Below are 21608 nucleotides of genomic sequence, written 5' to 3'. Positions count from 1 at the left end.
GGAAACAAGACTGATGCAAATTGCACAGAGACCAAACTACTGAGGATTTTTTTTGATGTTGCGAATATATTATTTTATGTTGTCTAGCAACTGTTGCTTAGCTAACACACCCACTGGCAGAGCAACTGCAGATACAGATAAACAGCCTGGAGGTAATGTGGCTCTCAAGGGAGCTTCGCAGTCTCCTTTTACCCCAACGACGTTTTGAAAACTATTTTGTTTTAAAGTACGCATTAACATTTGTAGCTTGCATGGTTGAACAGTAGTTTAAGTTTCTGGCAACATTTTGCCATGTCGCCCTACAAGTTTCTTACAAGCCTTTCTAAAAGACACACTAATAATCTCTGAAAGGTTTAAAAATGGCCTCTGCTGCTTTATTGGGAAAAGAGGCAAAGGGAAAAAGGGCAACAAATTAGTGCCCTGTTAATGGTGCCGATGTTTACCACCCACCTTCCACTCCTCTACTTTGGCGTTGACTGCTACCATAACTGGGTCATCCTCTTCAGTCATGTTATGAATCTTGTCTGTTAACTCTCTGACCTGCACATTAAACACACGTAAGCAGGTCAGCTTCAGTAAAAAAAAAAAAATCCAGACAGATTTAACATCACAGCTTTTTTTTTTTTTTTTTTTTAATGATATCCCACTTGGTCCATGTTGCAGCCTTGCAGTGAAGATAAATGTTATCAGATAACTCATCGCAGCATGAAAATATATTTCCAAAACCACCCACAGCTTCAGGATGGAGTCAGAATACAGACTAAAAAAGCAGTGGATATGAGAGCTGACTTTACTTGAAGCTTCGCATGATCCCTCTCTTTCCTGAGTTGGTCCATAATCGAGTCAGTCTGCTGCACAACAATCTTCATCTTGTTGTATTCATCTGTCATCTTCTCCATCTCCTTCACAGACTCCTCCAGGCTTTTCTGCATCTGCTCATTCTGCATCTTCAGGTGTGTGTTTTCTTCCTCGACTCGCTGTTGAATGCAAACAAAAAAACATCACAAAGTAGATTTGTGGATGCACACCCTGATACTTACACATGCTGCGAATCAGTGGTACTAGAGTCAGGCAATAACTCTGATGGAACTCTAAATTTCAGTTGTCTATATACAAGTTACTGAAAACAACACTTACCAACAACACTTGGTGCACATACAAAAAAAACCAACCGCTTTTCTTCTCTGCTTAAATTTTTGGCATCTCTTTTCCTGAATAATTAGCATTTACCTCATTTACAAGATGTTAAGAACAAACAAAACAGATTTCAGAGAACCTGAAGGTCTTCCAAGCACTGGTAGAGCTGGCGGTTGGCCAGGTTGAGCTTCCGCTGAGTCTCGGCACTCTCGTCTCTGGATGGGAGCGGTTCTCGCTGGTCCAGCTCTCCACGATAGAAGTCAACATCCTGCTGGAGCTGCTCATTCTGATGAGGCACAGGAAGGTCAGAATGCATTTCAGGAAGAATAGTGGGATTAAATTCCCCATGATCATGAACAAATGTTGAAATGTTAGTTTGTTCTAGGAAGCTTGTGAAATGTGAGTGTTTCCTATATTTCTGATTTTTGTGGCCATATTGATGAGCTGATAGTGTCATTTTCAGTTTTCAGCTAAATCGGATGTGATTAATGTTGTTTTAAAAATTGAGAATATAAGAAGCAAGTTAACATCTAACTTGTGTTCAATCTAAAGAAACGGTGTTAAAACAAAAAACTGTTTGAATACTTGAAGAATTCGATCATTTTAAGGGTTACATATTTAATTAGTCTTTGATTTACTGTTGTATTTCAATACATTAAATTTCTCCTTTATACCAGCAGATAGAAACCTCATTCAGATTAGATAATCTTTTTTAAAAATGATCTTTTTTAAAAGTGTTCTGGCCGCTCGTTTACACAGTTACAGCGTTTTCGGTGGATAAAACTGCAAAGATTTGGCAACGGCCTCCTGTGAGAAATGACGATATTTACGTTTTTTTGTTGCATTAGGTTTTGAAATCATTTGTCCATATTTTCACCATTAATAATTATAATCAAAATGTACATATTTATATCTGTATACTGTCATGTTTTGGCTGTAAATGTAATATTTAAAAAATTGTGAGACAACGTCTTTTTTTCTTTTAGTGTTGTGAGCAATTCTCATGGAGTCGCACCCAAGTGTTATGTTTCCATCAATGCTGGTTGGAGTCATAGCTAAGAGGCAGCTGCTATGCTAACATCCTACTGCTCTCATTTGACATGGGATTGGATAAAGACTTTCCTATTCCACTTCAATGTAATCTTATTTCCTCAAATCTAAACAGAATATTCTACAACAGTAGTCTATAAACATTCAAGAGGAATCTCAAACTACTTCTAAATCTATAAAAACTTGCACTTATTCGAAATAAAATCTAACTTTCATTGCTACATTTCTTACCTTCTTCCTAAGTTTTTTTAACTATCCAAAAGAACAGAAAGAAATAAAAGAGAAGATGAGCAAAAGAAAGTAAAGCAGTGAAACTAAAGGTTCTTATAGTAATAACAGAGAAAAAATGTGAAGTAATCTGTAGAATGTCTTGCGAGTTGTTGCATACCTCTCTTTTCAGTTTTTTAATCTCGTCCTCAGCTCCCTCTAATCTCACGATCAACTAGGAAAACAACACAAAGTAAAAAAAAAAATAGTACAATCATAGTGTTAATTACAAAAGTGAAAGACAATCAACACTAACATCCAACATTTAATTCACACTTGGCAACAGTTTGGCTACAGAATTAATCAAGTGGAAGTCTGGAAGCTTAAAGCAAACAATGACTAATAGGATCAGAATATTTGGAGATTACTAGTAGAAGAATTTATAATGTGTAATAATGTTTTTTAGGGTATTTCAGGCATTATTTTTCGCAAGATGAACTCAAAATACAATTATAAAAACAAAAACTCGGTGTCTGTTTTTTAATCATTAGCTAAAAATGTCTCTCCACCACTATGTGCTTTGGGAGACCCACCAACACACAGCAGTGTTGGAACTGACATTTATAGATCAACCATAGAGCCTGAAGCTTTACTCCTTTCCTGTGTAATGGTACTGTGGGTGGCACACTCATACCTCTTCATTGGTTTTCTTCTCTTTGCCCATTTCTTTCTTTAACTGGGTCAATTCCTTGTCCCTTTGCTCCAGCTGGGCCTCGAGCTGCCGAATCTCATCTCTAAGAAAGCGTGTATCTGGCCCAGTGCCGAACTGCTGAGCCGTAAGGACCGGAAAGTAGACACACACACACACACACACACACACAGGAAAAAAAAATTGAATCAACCCCCACAAGGAAACCTCCTAACCTTTCAACATCTCCATCTGTTTAAAGAGCAAACATATATGTCAGTTGTCATCAATAAGTTAAGCAAGGACAATCCTTTCCTTAGATAAGCAAACTTTTTGAGGGATGAAAATTTCTCATTGTATACGTCTTCAAAAAGAAAATCAAAACAATTATCTAGTTGAAACTGGATGGAAATGTTGGGAGCGTGCATGGAATTAGCTGTAATCTTCTTAGATGCTGTCTTTCAGCGGCCACTACAGCCAATCCCATTGTGGCCAGGGTCACGCTCAGTAATTGGCTCAAAGATCTGGCACTGTTGCCGGAAGTAAATAAGCATGAAAAGTGATTTCAAGTGACACGCATTAATTTTTCTTTTTTTTATTTGTATGAGTGGTCAGATTAATAAACATGATTTTAAAAAAGGAAAATCCCAGTGGTTCTATGAATAACACGCATTTCACATGCTGTGTGTGAGTATGTACACAAGCAACGCATTACCAGACAAGCATACACAAAAACAACACTGTGTGCTTGTAAGCCTTACCTTACTTTCTTGTTCCAGCTTTGACAACTTTGCAAGAAGCTCCTTCTCTATAATACAGAGAAATATAAAAAGAAATTACTAAAAGTATCTTTTTCATATTTAAAAAAAAAAAAAGTCTTTTGACAATATCTGCCTACTTACCAGTTTTGGCATGTTGTATACCAATGTTATCAATAAAGTTTTCAGCAAGAGTAACTTCCCGATCTTTAATCTAAGAGGCGTAGAAAGACAGGAGACATACATCTAAAACCAGGGCTAAAGGCAAGATCAGAAGCAGTGTATGCTCCAGAAAGCATTAATGTCACATGTGTGGTTATACATAAAACTTTCTTCCCTCTTAAAATACATTACACTTGTGAGGTAGTCAACAGATGTGCATAGGAGAGATCAGAGCGTAGAAATAATAAAACCTGACACCTTCAGCAGGGCCTGACACACTCTCAGAACTTGAATAATGTTCTCTGGAGCTTTATCCTTCACTTCCCATTCTTCTGCCTGTGCGGAAAAAATGTTTTCACTTGAAAATCTGTCAACAGTGCAGTCATTTTAGCTCATAATAACAGTGCTCGGAAACAGCAAAAGATGGAACCAAAACGATGTATATTTATATATAGATTACTGCTACATGTGCAGAATTCTTTCCCCGGATTGATCAAAGCTGGACGACCATCCTCATGCTGAATAGCTGAAGGAGTGCTTTTGCAGATGTCTGCCTGCTATGTGAGATTCCCAGGGACATGAGAGAGTACGGACAATCAAAACAATTTAATAAGTGAATTTAGTTGACAAAGCTAATTGGTTTTCTGCTGGATATCGGATTAGCAGCACAGTAGCCTCTCTGTACTTCAGTGCTTGAGTAAATGTTTTGAAATGCTTGGTCTTGAGTCTTTTCCATCCTCTACTACTTTATACTCCTGCTTTATTGCGTTATGGAAGGAAATCTCATACTTTCAAAGAGCACAAGACATTGTTAAAGGTCAGACCACCAAACGCTGGTATTTCACTCTTGGCAGTTTAAAGAAAAAATTGATATGTTTCTATGTTAACTTATTCATTTCTATTTTTTCACTTTTTTATTATCTACCTTAATATCCCACATATTTATGTTTTCTCTGAACATGAAAATTTACATCAACTTTAGAAACAATAGCAGCAGCATCCTGCTTATAAACTTGGTACAAAAAGGAAAGAAATTTTTGTTTTGGTGGATTTTTTTCAGATGTTACAATGATTTTGGCAATAAATCTTGTTCATTTCCCTATCAAATAATGACACATTGTCAAGAAAATGCATTTCTATGAACAGTGGAAGAGTCGGCTATGTGGGTTGTGCCCATTAAAAACATGTCTGCCAATGCCAAAAAGCCTGGTGCGAACAACCAGGTACCTGAATAACAGCATCTGTGAACTTGGACCGTGCCACAGGGGTCAGTTGGGGTGGTACGGTCAATGAAAGGGACTGCGGCAACTGAAAAGAGTAACAGCTTTTGTGATCGTGTGGAGCGGCAGCTCACTCACTGGAGGTTCTGCAACCAACCAGTGACACTCCCATTTATCCACACTCTGGGACTGAACCATATCCTCCAAGAAGACAATCCTCACTTCCACAGAGCAGGGGTTATCAAACACCACTTCATGAATTAATGAACTGTCTGCTGTCGGACTTCAACCCAACTGAACACTTGTTTGATCAACTTAGATGTGCTGTTGGTGCCGCAGAGACCATCACAACCACAATGGCTGACTGGTAACAAATGCTGGTTGAAGAATGGATGCCATCACACTGATCAAGCCATTGACTTGTATGTGGAGGGGGTACCAGTCTAATGTTGCTGTGTATAGTTGTTCCACATGCTGCAGAGGCTCCTGTTTGTTATTTAAAAAAAAAAAAAAAAAAAAGTTCTTCAAGTAATTGAAGAAAAATATATTCATTCTTACTCCAATCATCCAATCCAATAAACAACAATGGCCAATAGGATAGGAAACTCCTTGACCTTGGCAGGGTAGATTTGGTTAATTTTTCATGGGCAAAACTCATATTAGCTCTTTTTCTCATCACACAAATGTATTTTCCTTGCAAACGTGGCTCAGTTTAAGAGGGAAATAAACTGTCTTTCTAATCTTATAATATTTATAGCTAAGAAGCAACATAAAAATAACAATCCATCACACGAAATTTCATTAACTTTTTGTAAGTATAATGCTCTTGCTATTGGCAACTTTTGCCTATGCTGGGTGAATTTAAATGTTGTTTTTTGTTTTTTTTTTAATGGTAAGATGTCAAAGTAAAACATTAATTTGCTTTTTTTTTTTTATTCACCCATGCTTGCTGACCTTCTGGATGTAGATGTAGATGCAAAACGGGGACAATTACCGAAACAAACATGCCAACAACCTCGTCCAATTCGCCTTTTTCGCATTCATGAAGGGTGTGTGGGTCAATTCTGGCCACTTTATCCCACTCGAGAACAGCTGACATCTTCACCACGGGGTGTTGCAAAGATTTAGCAAACCAGGAATAAGGACACGACTCGGTGTTAATTAGCGGTTAACGAGGTAACTTACTCAGGCTGAGATGCTAGGCTAATTGTAGCTGAGCCCTTCCAATTTATTAACTATTTTGTGAAGACGCTCAGATGAACCACAAAGGAGAACTAAAACAAACACACTCATCTTCCTTTCTTTTGGTGCATACACTCTAGTTTAAAGCTGATCGTTAAAGATAAACAGTCATTTATCATTTAACTGAATGAGACTCGAGGACCTACACACAAAGTGTAGGTTACGGATAAACTTAAAGGTAAACAACCATCCTAGTGTCTCCCTGGCGTGATGCTTTGGCTGCTAGGTTACAGCTCACAACATCTGTTTGTCCACAAGAAAATAAAACCAGAAAGATCCACAAACTTGTAGAAAAGTTAACCAATCCGTTTCGAAACTTCTAAGATGTAATTGTTTTAAGGTATCACGACAGACGCTTTTCACTGGCCGCATAAACACACGAGTCCGTGAAAAAGCCTCACGTCTGCTGCGCTAATGTTTAACTCGCGCGGTCACCTCTGCACCGGAACTGATAGCAGCGATGCGTTTCAGCTAGCTGCCACAAATGGAAGGCTGCTTTATGAATTGTTCACTTCGAATGTGTGATATCTTCCCATCTTTTTGATATTTAAGCTCTTCCGTCACTGTCATCTTCCCTGGTATAGGCTCGGTAAGACACACCTTAAATACTTACACGCTCATTTTGTCCAGAATAAAGACTGGAAACAAGCTAGTTAGCATTAGCTGTTAATATAGCTCAGGCATGAGCCAGCGTTGCCTTCCAGCAGCCTGGGATTATTTTATTAAGCTATTAAGAGATTTTTTTTCGGTGTTCTGTGTTAATGCACATTGTGTACAGTGATGTTTGATTAGTCAAAACTTGAGTTACACTGCTGTCATAGCGCTACTTGATCAGATTTTGTCCTTTTGATGTCACTTATCACAGCACTGGTTGCAGGATCATTTGTGTGTGATTATTAATACCCCCAACCTCCGTCGTATTTTCCCTTTTGCGTTGTAATTCAGCTGTCATGTTTTCAGTTTTTAGTCTCTGTGAGTCAGAGACTCACTGCAGCTGCAGTTCCATAAGGGATGGAGTTTAAATGAGGCTGAGAAAGTAACAGAGAAAGAGAGCTCTGTGTCAGGCTGTTAGGTTGGATTAGATGCAAAGCACGACTCTTTACAAACCCCTGCTTTATAAGGTCCTCCTGGAAAATACTTTGTAAAGCGTATCCTGCTATTGATGTGTTGGTTTGGTTGCTTTAATCACGTAAGCCTAATCAGATTGTTTTGCTGACAAGCTTATTATTGTGTACATTTTATTTAACTATGATATATTCTCATATGTCTCTGTTTTCCTGCACAGTGATCAATGACGGCTTTGGTCAGCGATGGCTGTCGTGTCGTGGAAGGAGATTTTGCTTCTGAGTGGACTGGTGGTGGGATGTTACTGGAACAGTCTGTCATGTGGATTTGTGTTTGATGATGTCTCAGCTATCCTGGACAACAAAGACCTTCGTCCCTCAACCCCTCTCCGCAACCTGTTCCTCAATGACTTTTGGGGGACACCTATGGCTGAGGTAAGTCGTGTTACTCTGTTAAATTGTGAGCTGCATTTGACAACTAAAGTCTGTAAGACTAATTTGAATAGTCATTCATGCTCTTGTTGAGCATTCTGTGATGTTCTGACAATATAACAATTTGTCCTGGTACAGGAGCGGAGCCATAAATCTTACAGACCCTTGACGGTGCTCACATTCCGACTGAACTACCTCTTCAGCGAACTCAGCGCCGCTTCCTACCATCTGCTTAATGTCATTTTACACGCAGTTGTGTGTGTGCTGTTCCTGCGAGTGTGCCGGTTGTTCCTGGATAGGACATCGAGCTTGGTGGCAGCATTGCTGTTTACTGTGCACCCCATCCACACGGAGGCTGTAAGTGTGCAATTTATTGGTAAGAAGATGTTATATAACATATGTCGCCTATGCTACAACATTTGCTTAGCGAAATTTTAAAGGAGGGCTGTCAAACTTCAGTCCTCGAGGGCCTGTATCTGACAGGTTTTTAATTGTTTCTCTGCTACAACATACCTGATTCCAATAAAATCGATCCAACAACTTTCAACTTATTTGTTTATTTTGATCATGTGTGATGGAGCACGGAGACAATAAACACCTGCAGGATACTGGCCCTTGATGACTGGAGTTTGACACCTGTGTGTTAGAACAAAAACACCGTTCATGTCTTTTAGACAGAGCAAACCACATGTTAGGGCTTGGAAAATCTAAAATCTGGATTTTCTGCTTCACTATTTTAAAATTGATTTTTTTATTTTGTTTATTTTTTTATTAAAAAAAAAAATTGAGGTTTGTTTTTTGTATTTTATTTTTTTTAAACTAAAATAATCCATTATGAAATTTTTTGTCATTTTTATTGTTTTTAGTGATCTTTTTACTTTTGTTCTTAGGCATTATAACGAAAATGATGGTCTGGCTACTGTGTTGTTTTTTCCTAATTGAAATCAAGAAAAATGATGAGCAAAAATAATTTTTTTTTTCTTTGGTTTTTAATCTGCAATAATCAGCAATATTAAAGAATTGTGAGAATTGCAGTTTAAATCGAATCGGCACCCAAAAAATGTAAATCAAATCGAATCGGGACAAAAGCATATTGTCATAGACCTACCACATATAGTCAGTGACAACGCATAACATATTATACTGTGTTCTTTTTACAAACGCCAAATGCAGAAGCAGCTTGTGGAAACCTAAATTATACCACATGAGTCAATAGTTTGTTGAACTAATAACTTTGCTTTCTGTTCGACACTTTAATCTTTCACATCACTTTGAAGGAAGTCTGGCCCTGTTTTCTTCACAACACAAAACCCCAAAAGGTTTCTTTTACTTTATTCAGCTTTGTGGGCTTTTTTTCCATACACAGCTTTAAGGTCCAAACAGTATTTCAGCTGGGTTGAAGGCCTGAAAGGTGTAAAGAACTCAAATGAACTAGGGCAAATTTGGGTGCCCCCTATATGAACTAATACGGCATCCATCCTGCATCCTAGCTCGATTCTGAGCTCTCTCCAGTCAGTAAAAGTCAGTCAAATGTTGGCTCTTGCCTTATCTCTTGTTCTGTCTTTGTCCTTGTTTCTGTTCCTATCATAATGTCCTCTTGTTTTTGATGTATCCGCCATATTGTGTGTTTAAAACGGCCAGTGTTTTGTATCCTGTTGATGGCTTTTAATTTGTTCAGCTTTCAACAGTATTTCAGCTGTGTTGAAGTGTGAACGTGTCGGGCCAATGCAACACCTTGAATCTTTATTCTTTCAATATTTTTTTTTAAAGATTGGCAGGTATGCTTGGGGTCATTGCTCTGTTGCATGACCCAGTTTTAGTTGCTCGACAGAGAAGTTCATAAAATGACTCGCTAACTGCAATGCACCTCTCCACCACCATGCATGATTGCATTTGAATGAGAACTGAGAGACAGTAAAACACAAAAAGTTTTGTCTGTAGTTTTTCTTCGCTGCTCATTTACTTAGTTTCCGAGTTTGCTGTAAACTGCAAAAAATTTAAAGACAGGCTCCAAAGTGAAATGTCTTTGAAACACAAGATGATTCCTCTCTGTGTAAACGTGAACTGGAATCTTTTAGTGACAATGACACATTTTACATTGTCTTGCACTTGCAGCCATGAAAAAGCACCTCAACAACAGTGGACATCTATGTTCCATTTGTGTTGCAAAATCTGTTTACATCATTAGATCTTTTAAAGCAAAACCTGCTTCTGATGCTAAATGTATGCCTTCATTGAAGATCACAAGTACCATATAATAAATACTAGTACACACATTTGGTGTTTTGTTGCAAAGTTTCACTGCATACAACAGGCATAGACATACACACTACATCATTTCCAGTCTTACTTGCATTTCCTGGCAGCACAGATGTAGTTTTTAATTCCACTGTCGCGTAAATACAGTTTTACAAATGGAATTGTTTAGAGTTTTGCATGAAGGACACAAATAGCATTTTCATGCACAGCAGCATAATAAAAAACATTCTGCTACTAATGCATGGAGCTGAATCATTCAGAAGTGTTTTGATCTTAAGATTCAGCAAAAAATATATCAATAAAACACATCATAGATCAGTGAGCCTGGGCTCCCCCACAGAGGACAAGGGATCACCAAGACTTAGACCGTTTCAAGCCAGTGGGATTTAGTTCAAGGCCATGTTCACACAGAGACGAGTTGAGTTGTATTCACTTGTTTTTAGTTGAAAGGGTTCTTCAGAAAATCGGCTCTCCACTGTCATATAGAGATGGAAAGTTGTTTTAACAACCACAAAAAACAGCATATCTGATGGTCTCTGTTTGGTCAGCTCACAGCACAGGACAAGTAAACATTACTTCTGTCCGTGGTGATGAAAGAAACCCAATGATCCCCCATCTCCTTCGGAAAATTAAATGAACTAACTAAAATGAAGAAGCCCAAACACACTGAACAAATTAATGCCATTCTGTATGAGAAAAATCAGGAACCTTATGGAACAATTACCTGAAAGTGGACTACTTTTAGGGCTTAAAGCAGCACCTGGAGGTCTTTAGGTTAGCTCATCTGCTTTTCAGGGGAGCTGTGCCCCCCTTTACTTCCCCCATAATTTGAACCATGCTGAACATTTTCACTCGTGGTTTTTGTCCCAGAAGTCTTGTGATTTGTAACAAAACAACTTTGTAAACTTAAGATGTGCTCCCTAAGTTCCCTTTTCTTCTGGCCTGAGGAGGCCTGGAGAATCGGGGGGTGTAAGTTATTGGTCATTAGGCATTCCTCTGAGCCGTGGACACTCATCCACTCAGTTGTAAACTACACATTTTGAAACCCTAACCCTTGTCTTCCTCACTTATCTGATTTTAAGATGTGCTAAGGAGCAGTTAATACTTATGACCTGAAATGTAAATCACTTTCATTGAAAGAGGATGAGTTCTTTTCTTTTTTCTTTTTTTTAAAAATGAATTTAGTTTGTTCAAACCTAAGAATGTACAGATTTAAAGGAAAGAATAGAAAAATCAGAATTCCCTGATGGTCAATTACAAGGAAAAGCACTGTGTACATGCCCCAGGGTGTAAAAGATGCTGTTATAACCCCTGCGTACGTGTTCTACGTGAGTGAACATTAGAGGAGGGGATTAAGCACACTGCTTTGGCTTTGCAAGGACATGCCCACCAGACTTTTTTTTTTTTTTTAACTGTGGGGTGGGGCATCAAAGACACTCACTGTCTTGGGTCTGGCTAGAAATATATTTATGTCCTCAACCAGGAAGTGGAGTTTATCCACAAGATTGTGTGTTGGAAAAGCCACATCAAAACCATGCTGTTATTGAATGATTAAAAAAAAAAGAAGAAGAATTATGTGACAATAAACAGAAGGTGTAATAATACTTAACTTATTAAATCCTGTCCGTCATGGCAAGCTCAGTATGGGATTATACTTTATCCAGGACATCCCCTTCTCTTTTGTGGGCCGTGTTTCTGTTTTATGTAAGCCACTCATAAAAAATTACTGAGAACACTTTCATTATATATGTAGCTCGAATTACGTCTTTTTTTTTTCATGACTGATGCTATTTTCCACCAGGTTTAAATATCTTAACCTGTCATCTTTTAAATTTTCCTGATGGAGCTTTTGCGATAGTTGATCATTTGATCTTTGGCATCGCCAGCACCATACTTTACACTTATTGGTTGTAATTTGAAGCCCAGTTTCATTTACCTCCTTTAACTAAAGCCAGTTATTCATGCTATTAAGTACAGCTAAACAGAAGACCAGACAGGCACTGATCAGAGTAAAATAACAAGGGAAACATTCTGCTTTGCGGGGGTGTAGCACTACTGTTACACAGCTTGCAGCACTGCTCCAATCCTCCTCCTGGTGTCCTCTAATCTATGCAGAGCCTCTCAAACTTCTTGAATGGAAACAATTTGCCTCACAAATGAGTCCTTAGAGTTAGTCCACCAAATGCCCTTCATGTTATCACCGTCTGGAATCTCCTTCTGAACGGATCATTTGTTTTTGAGTAATGTTCCAAGCACTGAAGGTCCCTTCATGATAGCGTGTACAAAGAGTCCCAGTGTATCCCCATGTCTTTCTGGTGATGACTTTTTTTGAATGGACACTTTTTTTTTTTTTTCACTAAATCTCCAAGTATCTTCAAAATACAAATTGTTTAGTGTACTCCACAGCGATATCTTAAGGCTATAAAGCCACATGGGGGGGCAGTGCACAGACAGGCACACTGAAGATAGGATTTGTGGTCTTCTGTTGAGTTACCTCTGATGAACTGTATTTTTTGTTGAAGGTATTCAGTTCAACTGGATGCAGCTACGTTGTTTTTCAGTTGACAAATAGGTCAGTCTGGGAGCAAATCACATGATTGCTTTGAATCCTGATGGTAATCCCTTTTTGTGGAAAGCTACAACCCTATTTTGGTTCCTGTGTGCATTCTTAAGGGCCACACAAACCACACACAAATCTCCTCTCTTGTAAAGCATTTTGTAGGACCACGTGTGGGACCTTTTATAGGCGGTTTCAGGGTATGTCTGTGTCTAATGATGAAGGGCTACGAGTTCAGAGTGTTGTTTCTTCCACATGAGGGCAGTCATTATTTACATAAATGACAGTCATTGCTGCTGTCAGAGGCTCTTTGAAAGATGCGAGGAGCACTTTCCATTTGTTGAGATTTTTCACCTGAATACACTTGTTTTAACAGCTGGACTGAGGGGTTTAGATCAGTGGGCTCTAGCTTTATCTGTCATGTCCACAAAGGCTGTGTTATTCTGTAGAGTGTGTTCATCTACCACATGTAAAAAATAAATAGCATATTTAGTGTTTCTGTCAAGTAGACTTGTTTTCTTTTATTTTAACTGATGAAATCTTGAGTATGTTGTAATAAAACCTTGTTCTTCCTAAATTATTAGATATGCAGAAATGATACTTATCACTGTCACTGTTTTCCACCAGGTCACCGGTGTGGTGGGTAGAGCTGAACTTCTTTCTTCCATTTTCCTCCTGGCAGCGTTTCTGGCATACACTAAATCAACAAGCACAGACCAGTCTATCGGTAAGTCCAGTACACTTCATAAGTGTCATAAAGTTTGGAGTTTCTTCCACCTGTCTGTTGAGCAATGAGTAGAAACACCGATGTGAATGAGTCAGCCTCACAAGGGTTTTTGTCTTACCTTTTTTTTTTTTCAGACTAGCAGCATTTTTTAAGTGGAAAAAATGGGGATTTCCAATAACTCTTAAGACACCACTCTGAATATGTGAATGCAAAATCCAAAGTCATTGAATAACAACCAAGGCAAAACAAGCTTTTATATAATAAAGTTTAAAAAAAAAAAAAGCAGTGTCAGACACAGTTGTCAGCATCTTTTCAGTTGTATTGAATGTAGTTTCAAAAACAAAATGGCTAAACAAATATTCCTCATCTGTGCTTAATTTGAAGTTTGCACAGGAGCTGTGCTAAAACAACTGATGACAGGATGCCAGCATGAAAAGCAGACTGTTGGAAGTTTCTTTTCACAACATATGATCCCCTGTCTGAGAAAACAAATAACGGAGGAATGTTAAAGACTTCAAAGCAAAAGCAAAATATGTGTCAAAATATATATGACCTGCTAAAGTGGGAGAAAGCAGCTCATTCCCTATCAGACAAGTCCGTGCAGGTGTTTGGTAACGCTGCATCCAAACTAGAAACTTTGATCATCATATTTTGTTTGGCTTAAACCGGCATATTACTTATCATTTATAGACACAAGAGGTCCCTCTGTGGATCGGGAAGTACAGCTCGATATCCGATCCGTCAACTTCACAAAAAATTATGATGATGCGTTCAGGGGCTTGTGTGTAAAAATGTTTCCACCAGGTCACCGTAGCTTAATGAAGTGCTACAGTTGGGCATAAAAAAACAAAGAAATCGCAATGATACATTGAGGTGGTTGGGTTATGCTGTCGGCCTCTTCCGTTTCAACCTGATAGTTTCCTGCAGCCGGCACTTCAACTATCACTGAAAACTCGTTAAAAGTATTTAAGTGGGCCTAAAGCTGTTTTAAAAAGGAAAATACAGCTGAGAGCTTGAATGCATAGGTGTAGAAAAATATAGATGCATTCACACCAGGATTGTCTGGGGGACTCAAACTATCAAAGCTAATTTGGTTTTCTTCAGAATCTGTCTGGGATGAGCAGCAGAATAGGCAGGGGAGATATCCAGCATGTTGCTCTACATCGCTTCATTGTGGTTTCACTGGATGGTCCATTTGCTTTCATCCCTTTTTATTTTTACTTTCAATGTAACCTGATTTTGCCTTTATGAATTCTAGTTTATGTTCTGTAATGTTAGAGCTGTGTGTAGCTGTAACTAAATGTTGTTTTGTCTGTTCAAAACAGGTTTCTGTTGTAAATGTTCTCAGTGGGGCTACCTCTATAAAGAAAGACTAAATGAAATAAACAAACAGCACAAGCTAACCACACAAGGATTCACTTGCAGTTGAACTGAGACCAGACTTTGCCTCATTGTTTCGCACTGGAGTGTCTACTCCAAATGAACTGTACTGGTATCACCTGTGTAAACGTGCACTAGACTATACCACCAGCAGAAGCTTCCATAAAGCATCTAAATGTAGGTGGTTCGGTTAATTGAAAAAGAGCTTTCTAAATTCTGCATCCTTAGGATACAAATAGTTGAAATACAATTGCAGAATTTCTAGTTTAATTTCTAGTCAGTGGCTGATTAAGTACCACCTACTGAGAAACTACTGTCTCCCAGTTGTGATATATTATTGAATTTGAACCAAAAAGATTTGTCTAGAGAAGATGTCCAAAGCGTATATTCATGTGCACAATTGTCTTATGTGTTTGTTTTCTCTCCTTATTGTTTTTTCTTTTTTTTTTTTCCCCCCCGTAAGTTTGGGCTCCCATTGCGCTGACTGTGGTGCTTGTGGCCGTAGCAACGCTGTGTAAGGAGCAGGGAATCACCGTGGTCGGCATCTGTTGTGTCTACGAGGTGTTCGTTGCACAACGGGTACGGTTGTGAAACATTCTTTTTCTCATTGGTCACAGAATGCATAACTTTATTATTTATATCCATCTGTGTATTTGCCTTTATGTGTTCCTTATTTAGTTTGGAACATCTGGTTGAGATGGCAGCACAAAGCAATTTTAAACATTTAAGCATACAGAACCCATAAAAGTCACATATTGGTCATAGTAAGGGGGGGGGGGGGGGGGAAATATATATTATGCACACCTCAGGGCAGATATTATGTAAAATGACATTACGTGTCTTTTAAGGAGGTCAGTTTAACACCTTTTAAATTTATTTAAAGAGGAAAATGTGTCTAAACCACTTGTGTTTTGCAGCTTATTCAGTGTCTAGGGAGCATTAAATGATAAAGGAATTTAATCTGTTCATTATGCTCCCCTGGGAAATGTCTTGCTGGTCTGATGGGATATAACATAAAAAATATAAATATCTAGTTGACCTTATAATGTCTTGGCAATGTGCATGTTTTTCTCCTGTGACATAAAGTGTGTCATCATTCAGATTATTAAGTGCATTAGTGTGTATGTAATCCGACAACGCGCAATGCAGCAAGGCAAGCGGAGTGCAATTTACTTTTAAGAGGAAGATGAGACATTCATACAAATCAATACTATCACACAGAGAGTAGATTGCACATTTTCCTTTTTGGTAACAATAAAAAAATTAAAAAAACATTTTTTTTAAACAAGGTAATAAGCAAGCAGATTAATAACACATATGTTATGATCGTAGATTTTCTTAATCCGACTGTCAGAGAAGTAGTCATGGTTTTACAGTTGTAATAATTTTCATGTGTTATCGTCACAACAGTAAATGTGTAAAATCACACGAACACTCCTGATGTTCGTTAAGTTTTATTTATTTCTATCCTTTGATATCAACATAACAAAATATTAAAGCAACAAAGTAAATTAACCAAAAAGTTCCATTCCAGCAAAATCTGCTCTGTAAACTGTAAACTATCCTCCATAATAACTCAGGATTTCTCTCAAAGCAAAAGGAAAGAAAGAGCTTCAGGACATCTACCTGGACTTTGGGGGGTTCTTTCTATAAACTGACCCATAAAAATGGTTTTGAACTTTTACTTCACTTAAGTAGAGAATTTTAATTCATCGGGGAAAATGTCTAATTTTCTTTGTCCAACTTACTTAAAGCAGAATAGCTGCAATAATACTGGAACAGTGAAAATCAAGAAACTAGGAATTAAATAAAGTCTCCTCTGCAGCTCATTGCACTCTGATGGCCTAAAAAAAGCAACAACCTTGTGCTAAGTCAGTATGATTAAACAGCTTTTCAGTTTTTCACATCAATGCAATGTAACGGCCAGTGAATGCTTAACATTGTTTAGATAAATATAATAATAATAATAATAATAATAATAATAATAATGTTAGGAGGAAGTAGCTCTTCCTCTGGTGAACTTTCCCACATTTGGGCACGCCTCTTATGCAACTGTCAGGGAATGAAAACAAAACCACAATTGGTAACACACAGATGTTGTGTAACTTTGTTTTCATTGTGTGTGTGTGTGTGTGTGTGTGTGTGTGTGTGTGTGTGTGTGTGTGTTGCACTGAGCTGCAGTCACTGTTCAGACATGATCATGTAAAGTGATGATATAAAAGGCTAATTACAATTGATGGTGGTATTAAACGCCCCCATTTACTGTGAAATCAAGAAATCATGACATCTCTAATGTACAGAAGGGATTCTTTCTAAACCATTTCAGGTCAGCTGTTTTACTAAACAGTAGCAGAATGGATTATCTTTACTCAGCAGTCAGATTTTATATATTTTTTCCCATGTATAAACAAGTTTTTGGTTCATTGATTTTTTGTCATCAGCATATAATGTATTTTGGTTGACTTTAATTTCTTCTTTTCCATGATGTTGATCTGACTCTTCCTCTTCCTGTTTTTCCTGCCACTTGTAGTTTACGCTGCCCATGCTGCTGGAGACGTTGCGGCAGGTCCTGCTGGGGAAAGATGGTTTCCCTTATGCTGTCCTGCAAACTCTGCTGAAACTCATTGTCCTCGTCATCAGCACACTGTTGCTCGTCATCATCAGGGTTCAAGTCATCCAGTCCCAGCTACCTGTCTTCACCAGGTATTTCAGTAATAGCAAGTATACTAGAAGGCTTTGCTTTCTGCAGCTGTTTTGTGCAGTTTTAGACCATGAAAAATGGTGAGTTTTAGAAATAATTTACTTGACGGCTGTTGTCTTCTATTTATATCAGAAATATGTTTACAAATATAAAAGAACTCGCAGTGGAACAAAGTAGAAGTCATGGTTCAAATATAAATGGATTGCGGGATTATATAAAGCCATTATACTAGCATGGCTCATTATTTCATATTGCATAATAATTTACATAACGTCTTTATTTATTGGATTAAAGCTGAAAGTCTTCCCCATGCCTTCAGATTTCTGCAGTCGATGTTGGATACGGCTAACAAGCTCACATTTATATGTCTTTTCTTTCATTTGAGAATGAATGACATGTCCATTTTGGATTCTGATTATTCATTCCAGCTTTAATTCTGTTTTCAAATGTTTCAAATGTTTCAACTTTCCAATTATCATGAGATAAATGGCCAATGCTAATCTAATAACTTTAAAAATGTTCCCTCTAACTGCCTTACATGACAGGGAATCCAATAAGTCAAATGAATCTTTATCAGCTCAAACATGTTTGAGGAGGAGAGTCTGATATCTTATTTGTGCCTTGTTTGTGTCCCTTAAGTCATAAAATATGTAGTTTCAGCAACAGATAGATTAAGCTGATGTTACGTCACACTCCCAACTCAGAGTAAAATGATCAGGCCTCCTCATTGTTATCCACTCAATCATCCCGCAGTCTTTGTAGAAATATAAACCTGTTTAATCTACCTGTCCGTAAATGTTTTATATCCTCACAAGGAAATCTGTTTTCTTATGAGCATTCTTTGTTTATATCCTGGTCAAAAGTTGGAAATTCTTGTTTACACTTGCCAAAAAATGCAACAACATCATGCTATTGCAAAAGCAAACATTAACTTTGCCAGAGCACACATCATCAGTGTATGCCAGATGATGTTTGTGTGCCGTAGTAACCAGCCATCTGGCAGTGTTGTGCTTTCGGGTATTCCTGGGACAATTCAGGGCATGACTGCTGACCAGGACGAGTGGTTGGTGTCAAATATAACTGTAAAGGCCAATCAGAATTTAACAAACAACTTTAATTTCAGGGAAAATAATCCAGTTGGAATCAATTCATTTAATAATACAACTGTTATTTTTAGTTTTGTTTTTTTTTCCATAAAAATGCTTAACAATGACAGAATCTTACTAACCAGACACATTATTTGTATCGATGAACCACCACCATTTTTATTTCTTTTTTTATTTTTACTTTTTAATGTCTTAAATCTGTTGAATTTATTTAGCTATTTACAGTGGCTGGTTGGGTGATCCGTCATTGCACAGTTTTTTTTTTTTCCCATTAGATGACGTGGCTCTTCCTCCTCCTATTCACTATTAGAATCACACTGACCTTCTGTTGGAACCATAAATTGTTAGTGTTAATTTTTTTTTCGGTCTTTTTTTTTTTTCTTTTAAATCTTTTATAGATACAGAACCACAACAGAGAAAACAACACTGTTAGTGAAGATATTCTCATTTAAGAAATTCCTTCTCCAGTCTTACAGAAATGCAGCAAGATGCTGCTTATGTTTTAATGTGAACTTTTTTTTTTTTTTTTTTTACTTTTTCCCCAACATACGCACATTTAAATCCAGCTCCCCACCTTTTTACTATCTTCAAAGCATCTGCCACTCTTCCTTTTGTTTACATAATAGCATGATCTCAGTCTTCCTGGCATTTGATAGGCTCCTATCAAATAGTATATATCAAATAAAATAATAGTCTCAAAATATTGTTCCTATCAAGTCCCAGCCCTGCTTGCTGAGCAGCAGCAGTTGAAATTTCAACTCTTCCCGATGGGAGTTGGCCCACCGAAGTGGCGAGTAAGTTATGAGTAATACCCATCAATCTGGATGTTAAACCACATTTGCACATTTGGCAGGGTTTTAATGCAGAGTCCTGCTGTTGACGGCAAAATGATCTGTTGTCAATGTCTTTGATCAAACTGCATCAGAAGAAAATGAGTTGTTATCTGTTGTGAGCTTTAATTCCTCTTCCTGTGGCCCAAAAAGCCACAGGAAGGCAAAGAAACCCTACATCAAGCTTGAGCTGCAGGAGGGTTACAGTGAAGGTCTGGGAAGAAGCATCAGGGAAGATGGAAAGTTTCAGACTTTGTATTTAGGTCTAAGACCTGACTGACTACAGAGGAGCTTTCTGTAAAACGTTCAATTTGGTCGCGTTTCTGGACACTTTAAAACTCACCAGTTGCCCTTAGATATTTGGGAACGGTGTTGTTGAAAGCACAGTACAGTTCTGGTACTGCTACAAATCTGTCTTTAGCCTTGTTTTAAATTGAATGTGCTGAAGCTGTTAGCGTACCATTGCAACTTAAGTGGTTATAGAAAATAATTCCGAGGGAGTATCTCAGCATTTAGATGTAGATAAACTGTGTGACCCCTGAGAACACTACACCCAGTGTCCAAATGTTAATAGTTGAGCTGGCTTAGGTATTTATTGAGTCTAACCCCTTAAATTGTCTGCACAAGATTCAACTTAGACATTTAAGCATGAAGATAAAATTCCTGACAATTAGCCTGGATGGCCTAATCCTCCAGTTGTAATCCTAAATCTGTCTCCAGATTGTCTGCATGAACTTCTACATTCAAGCCATAACAATCCCACACATGTAGATTATCACCTCCCCAGTTGTGATTATTGGCCACCGAGGTGATGCTGTAAAACAAGTTCAGACTGAGCCGTATCAGAGCAGTTTAAATACCGATGGAGGTTCGAGGTTTTTAGCTAAAACAAAACATGGACACTGATCATGAGGTAAGGATGCGAGGATATCACAGGCAGCTTCAGACAAAATAAGGTCATTGTTACCCAGGATTTACTCCATCTTTATTGACATTTTATGTCAAATATTTTTGCCACCGTCTCAATACAGGCTATAGCTTTTTTTTTTTTTTTTTTTTTTGTATGTATATAAAGATTATTTGTTGTTGCAGCTTCTTGCAGAATGGCCATTTACATTTACTGCAGGCCAGAGGATGGACATTAATGTTCCTTCTAATCCCTGATATTTACTTCAGCACTTTGTTCAAGGATGAAAAATGTATTAATTGAATGGATGCAATCTCATTTATCTTTACTACAACACTCTTTAAAGGAAAATGTCTTTGACATCCTCATAATAGTCCCCCATTAAAGCATAAAACACATGCCATTTGATTATTTAATGATTTTTTTCTTTTTTGCTAATTTCACTTCAGTTTTAATTTCACAATTCTTAGGAAAATAGGACTTATTTTTTAGATGAGAAGAACACTGCATTAATTTAACTTCAGTAATTCTAGGATTTTTACATTTACAGAAAAAGGGGGTCGGGGAGAGGAAGTTTTATCTCTCAGACAGTACTGTGGGGATTATGGTTGTTATGGGGAACTTGGGGGCTCCCAGAGATAAAAGATGGCACCTGTCTGAGATTAAAAGCAAAAAATGTAAACAGTAAAATGCGTCAGTCTGTCACCGAACATACTGTTTAAAAAAAAAAATGGGGGGGGGGGGGGGGGGGACTTTTCAACATCTTTTAAAAAGTTAAGTTGCGTAGCTTGTTTCAATTCTTGCCTAAATAGTAAGATGATAGACTCAAACAAATAAAATTTACAAAATAATAATAATGCAGTACTTGGTCCCAAAAAAAGATCAGCAGTGGTTAATAACTTGCAACAGTTTATTTAACCTTAACTGATGTACTAAAGTCCACCTGAAGTCTGAAACAACCATGTTGTAAAACACTTCCTGTGGCTGTGGAAATCACTCCGTTTCAGATTTCAAATGATTGAATAAATAAATAAAAAACTGAAGGGTATCCTTCAAGGAGCATTGGTGAAATGTTCTTTGAAGTAAAAAAATGCATGAGCATGAGAGAGTGTTCCCTCACGAGACCAACTTGAAGACATTTCTTTTCAACACGCTTGTCAAGACCAGTGAGGCTGCTGCAT

The 21608-nt window shown here is 37.8% G+C and overlaps 2 protein-coding genes across 2 annotated transcripts in view; one reads left to right on the top strand and one right to left on the bottom strand.

The window, feature by feature from the left end:
* The window catches only part of cep290 (centrosomal protein 290), a gene marked incomplete at its 5' end in the record, with an annotated part of 60668 nt that extends 54347 nt beyond the window's left edge, over nt 1-6321 (bottom strand). The window contains 10 exons of the mRNA XM_079256662.1: nt 451-540; nt 795-977; nt 1277-1423; nt 2419-2439; nt 2576-2629; nt 3089-3220; nt 3844-3890; nt 3985-4054; nt 4261-4338; nt 6217-6321. Coding sequence (XP_079112788.1) covers nt 451-540; nt 795-977; nt 1277-1423; nt 2419-2439; nt 2576-2629; nt 3089-3220; nt 3844-3890; nt 3985-4054; nt 4261-4338; nt 6217-6321 — 927 coding nt within the window. The remainder of the gene's footprint in view (nt 1-450; nt 541-794; nt 978-1276; nt 1424-2418; nt 2440-2575; nt 2630-3088; nt 3221-3843; nt 3891-3984; nt 4055-4260; nt 4339-6216) is intronic.
* A 635-nt stretch (nt 6322-6956) lies between these two features.
* tmtc3 (transmembrane O-mannosyltransferase targeting cadherins 3) overlaps nt 6957-21608 on the top strand; it is a 41590-nt gene continuing 26938 nt past the window's right edge. Inside the window, exons 1-6 of the mRNA XM_079254839.1 lie at nt 6957-7053; nt 7750-7963; nt 8099-8317; nt 13404-13503; nt 15347-15462; nt 17414-17586. Coding sequence (XP_079110965.1) covers nt 7775-7963; nt 8099-8317; nt 13404-13503; nt 15347-15462; nt 17414-17586 — 797 coding nt within the window. The 5' untranslated portion in view covers nt 6957-7053; nt 7750-7774. The remainder of the gene's footprint in view (nt 7054-7749; nt 7964-8098; nt 8318-13403; nt 13504-15346; nt 15463-17413; nt 17587-21608) is intronic.

This window comes from Telmatherina bonti, assembly GCF_933228915.1.
Source record: "Telmatherina bonti genome assembly, chromosome: 2".
NCBI classification, from domain to species: Eukaryota; Metazoa; Chordata; class Actinopteri; order Atheriniformes; family Telmatherinidae; genus Telmatherina; species Telmatherina bonti.
Note: the sequence above shows the minus strand (reverse complement) of the source record. Positions and strands in the feature narration are given on the sequence as shown.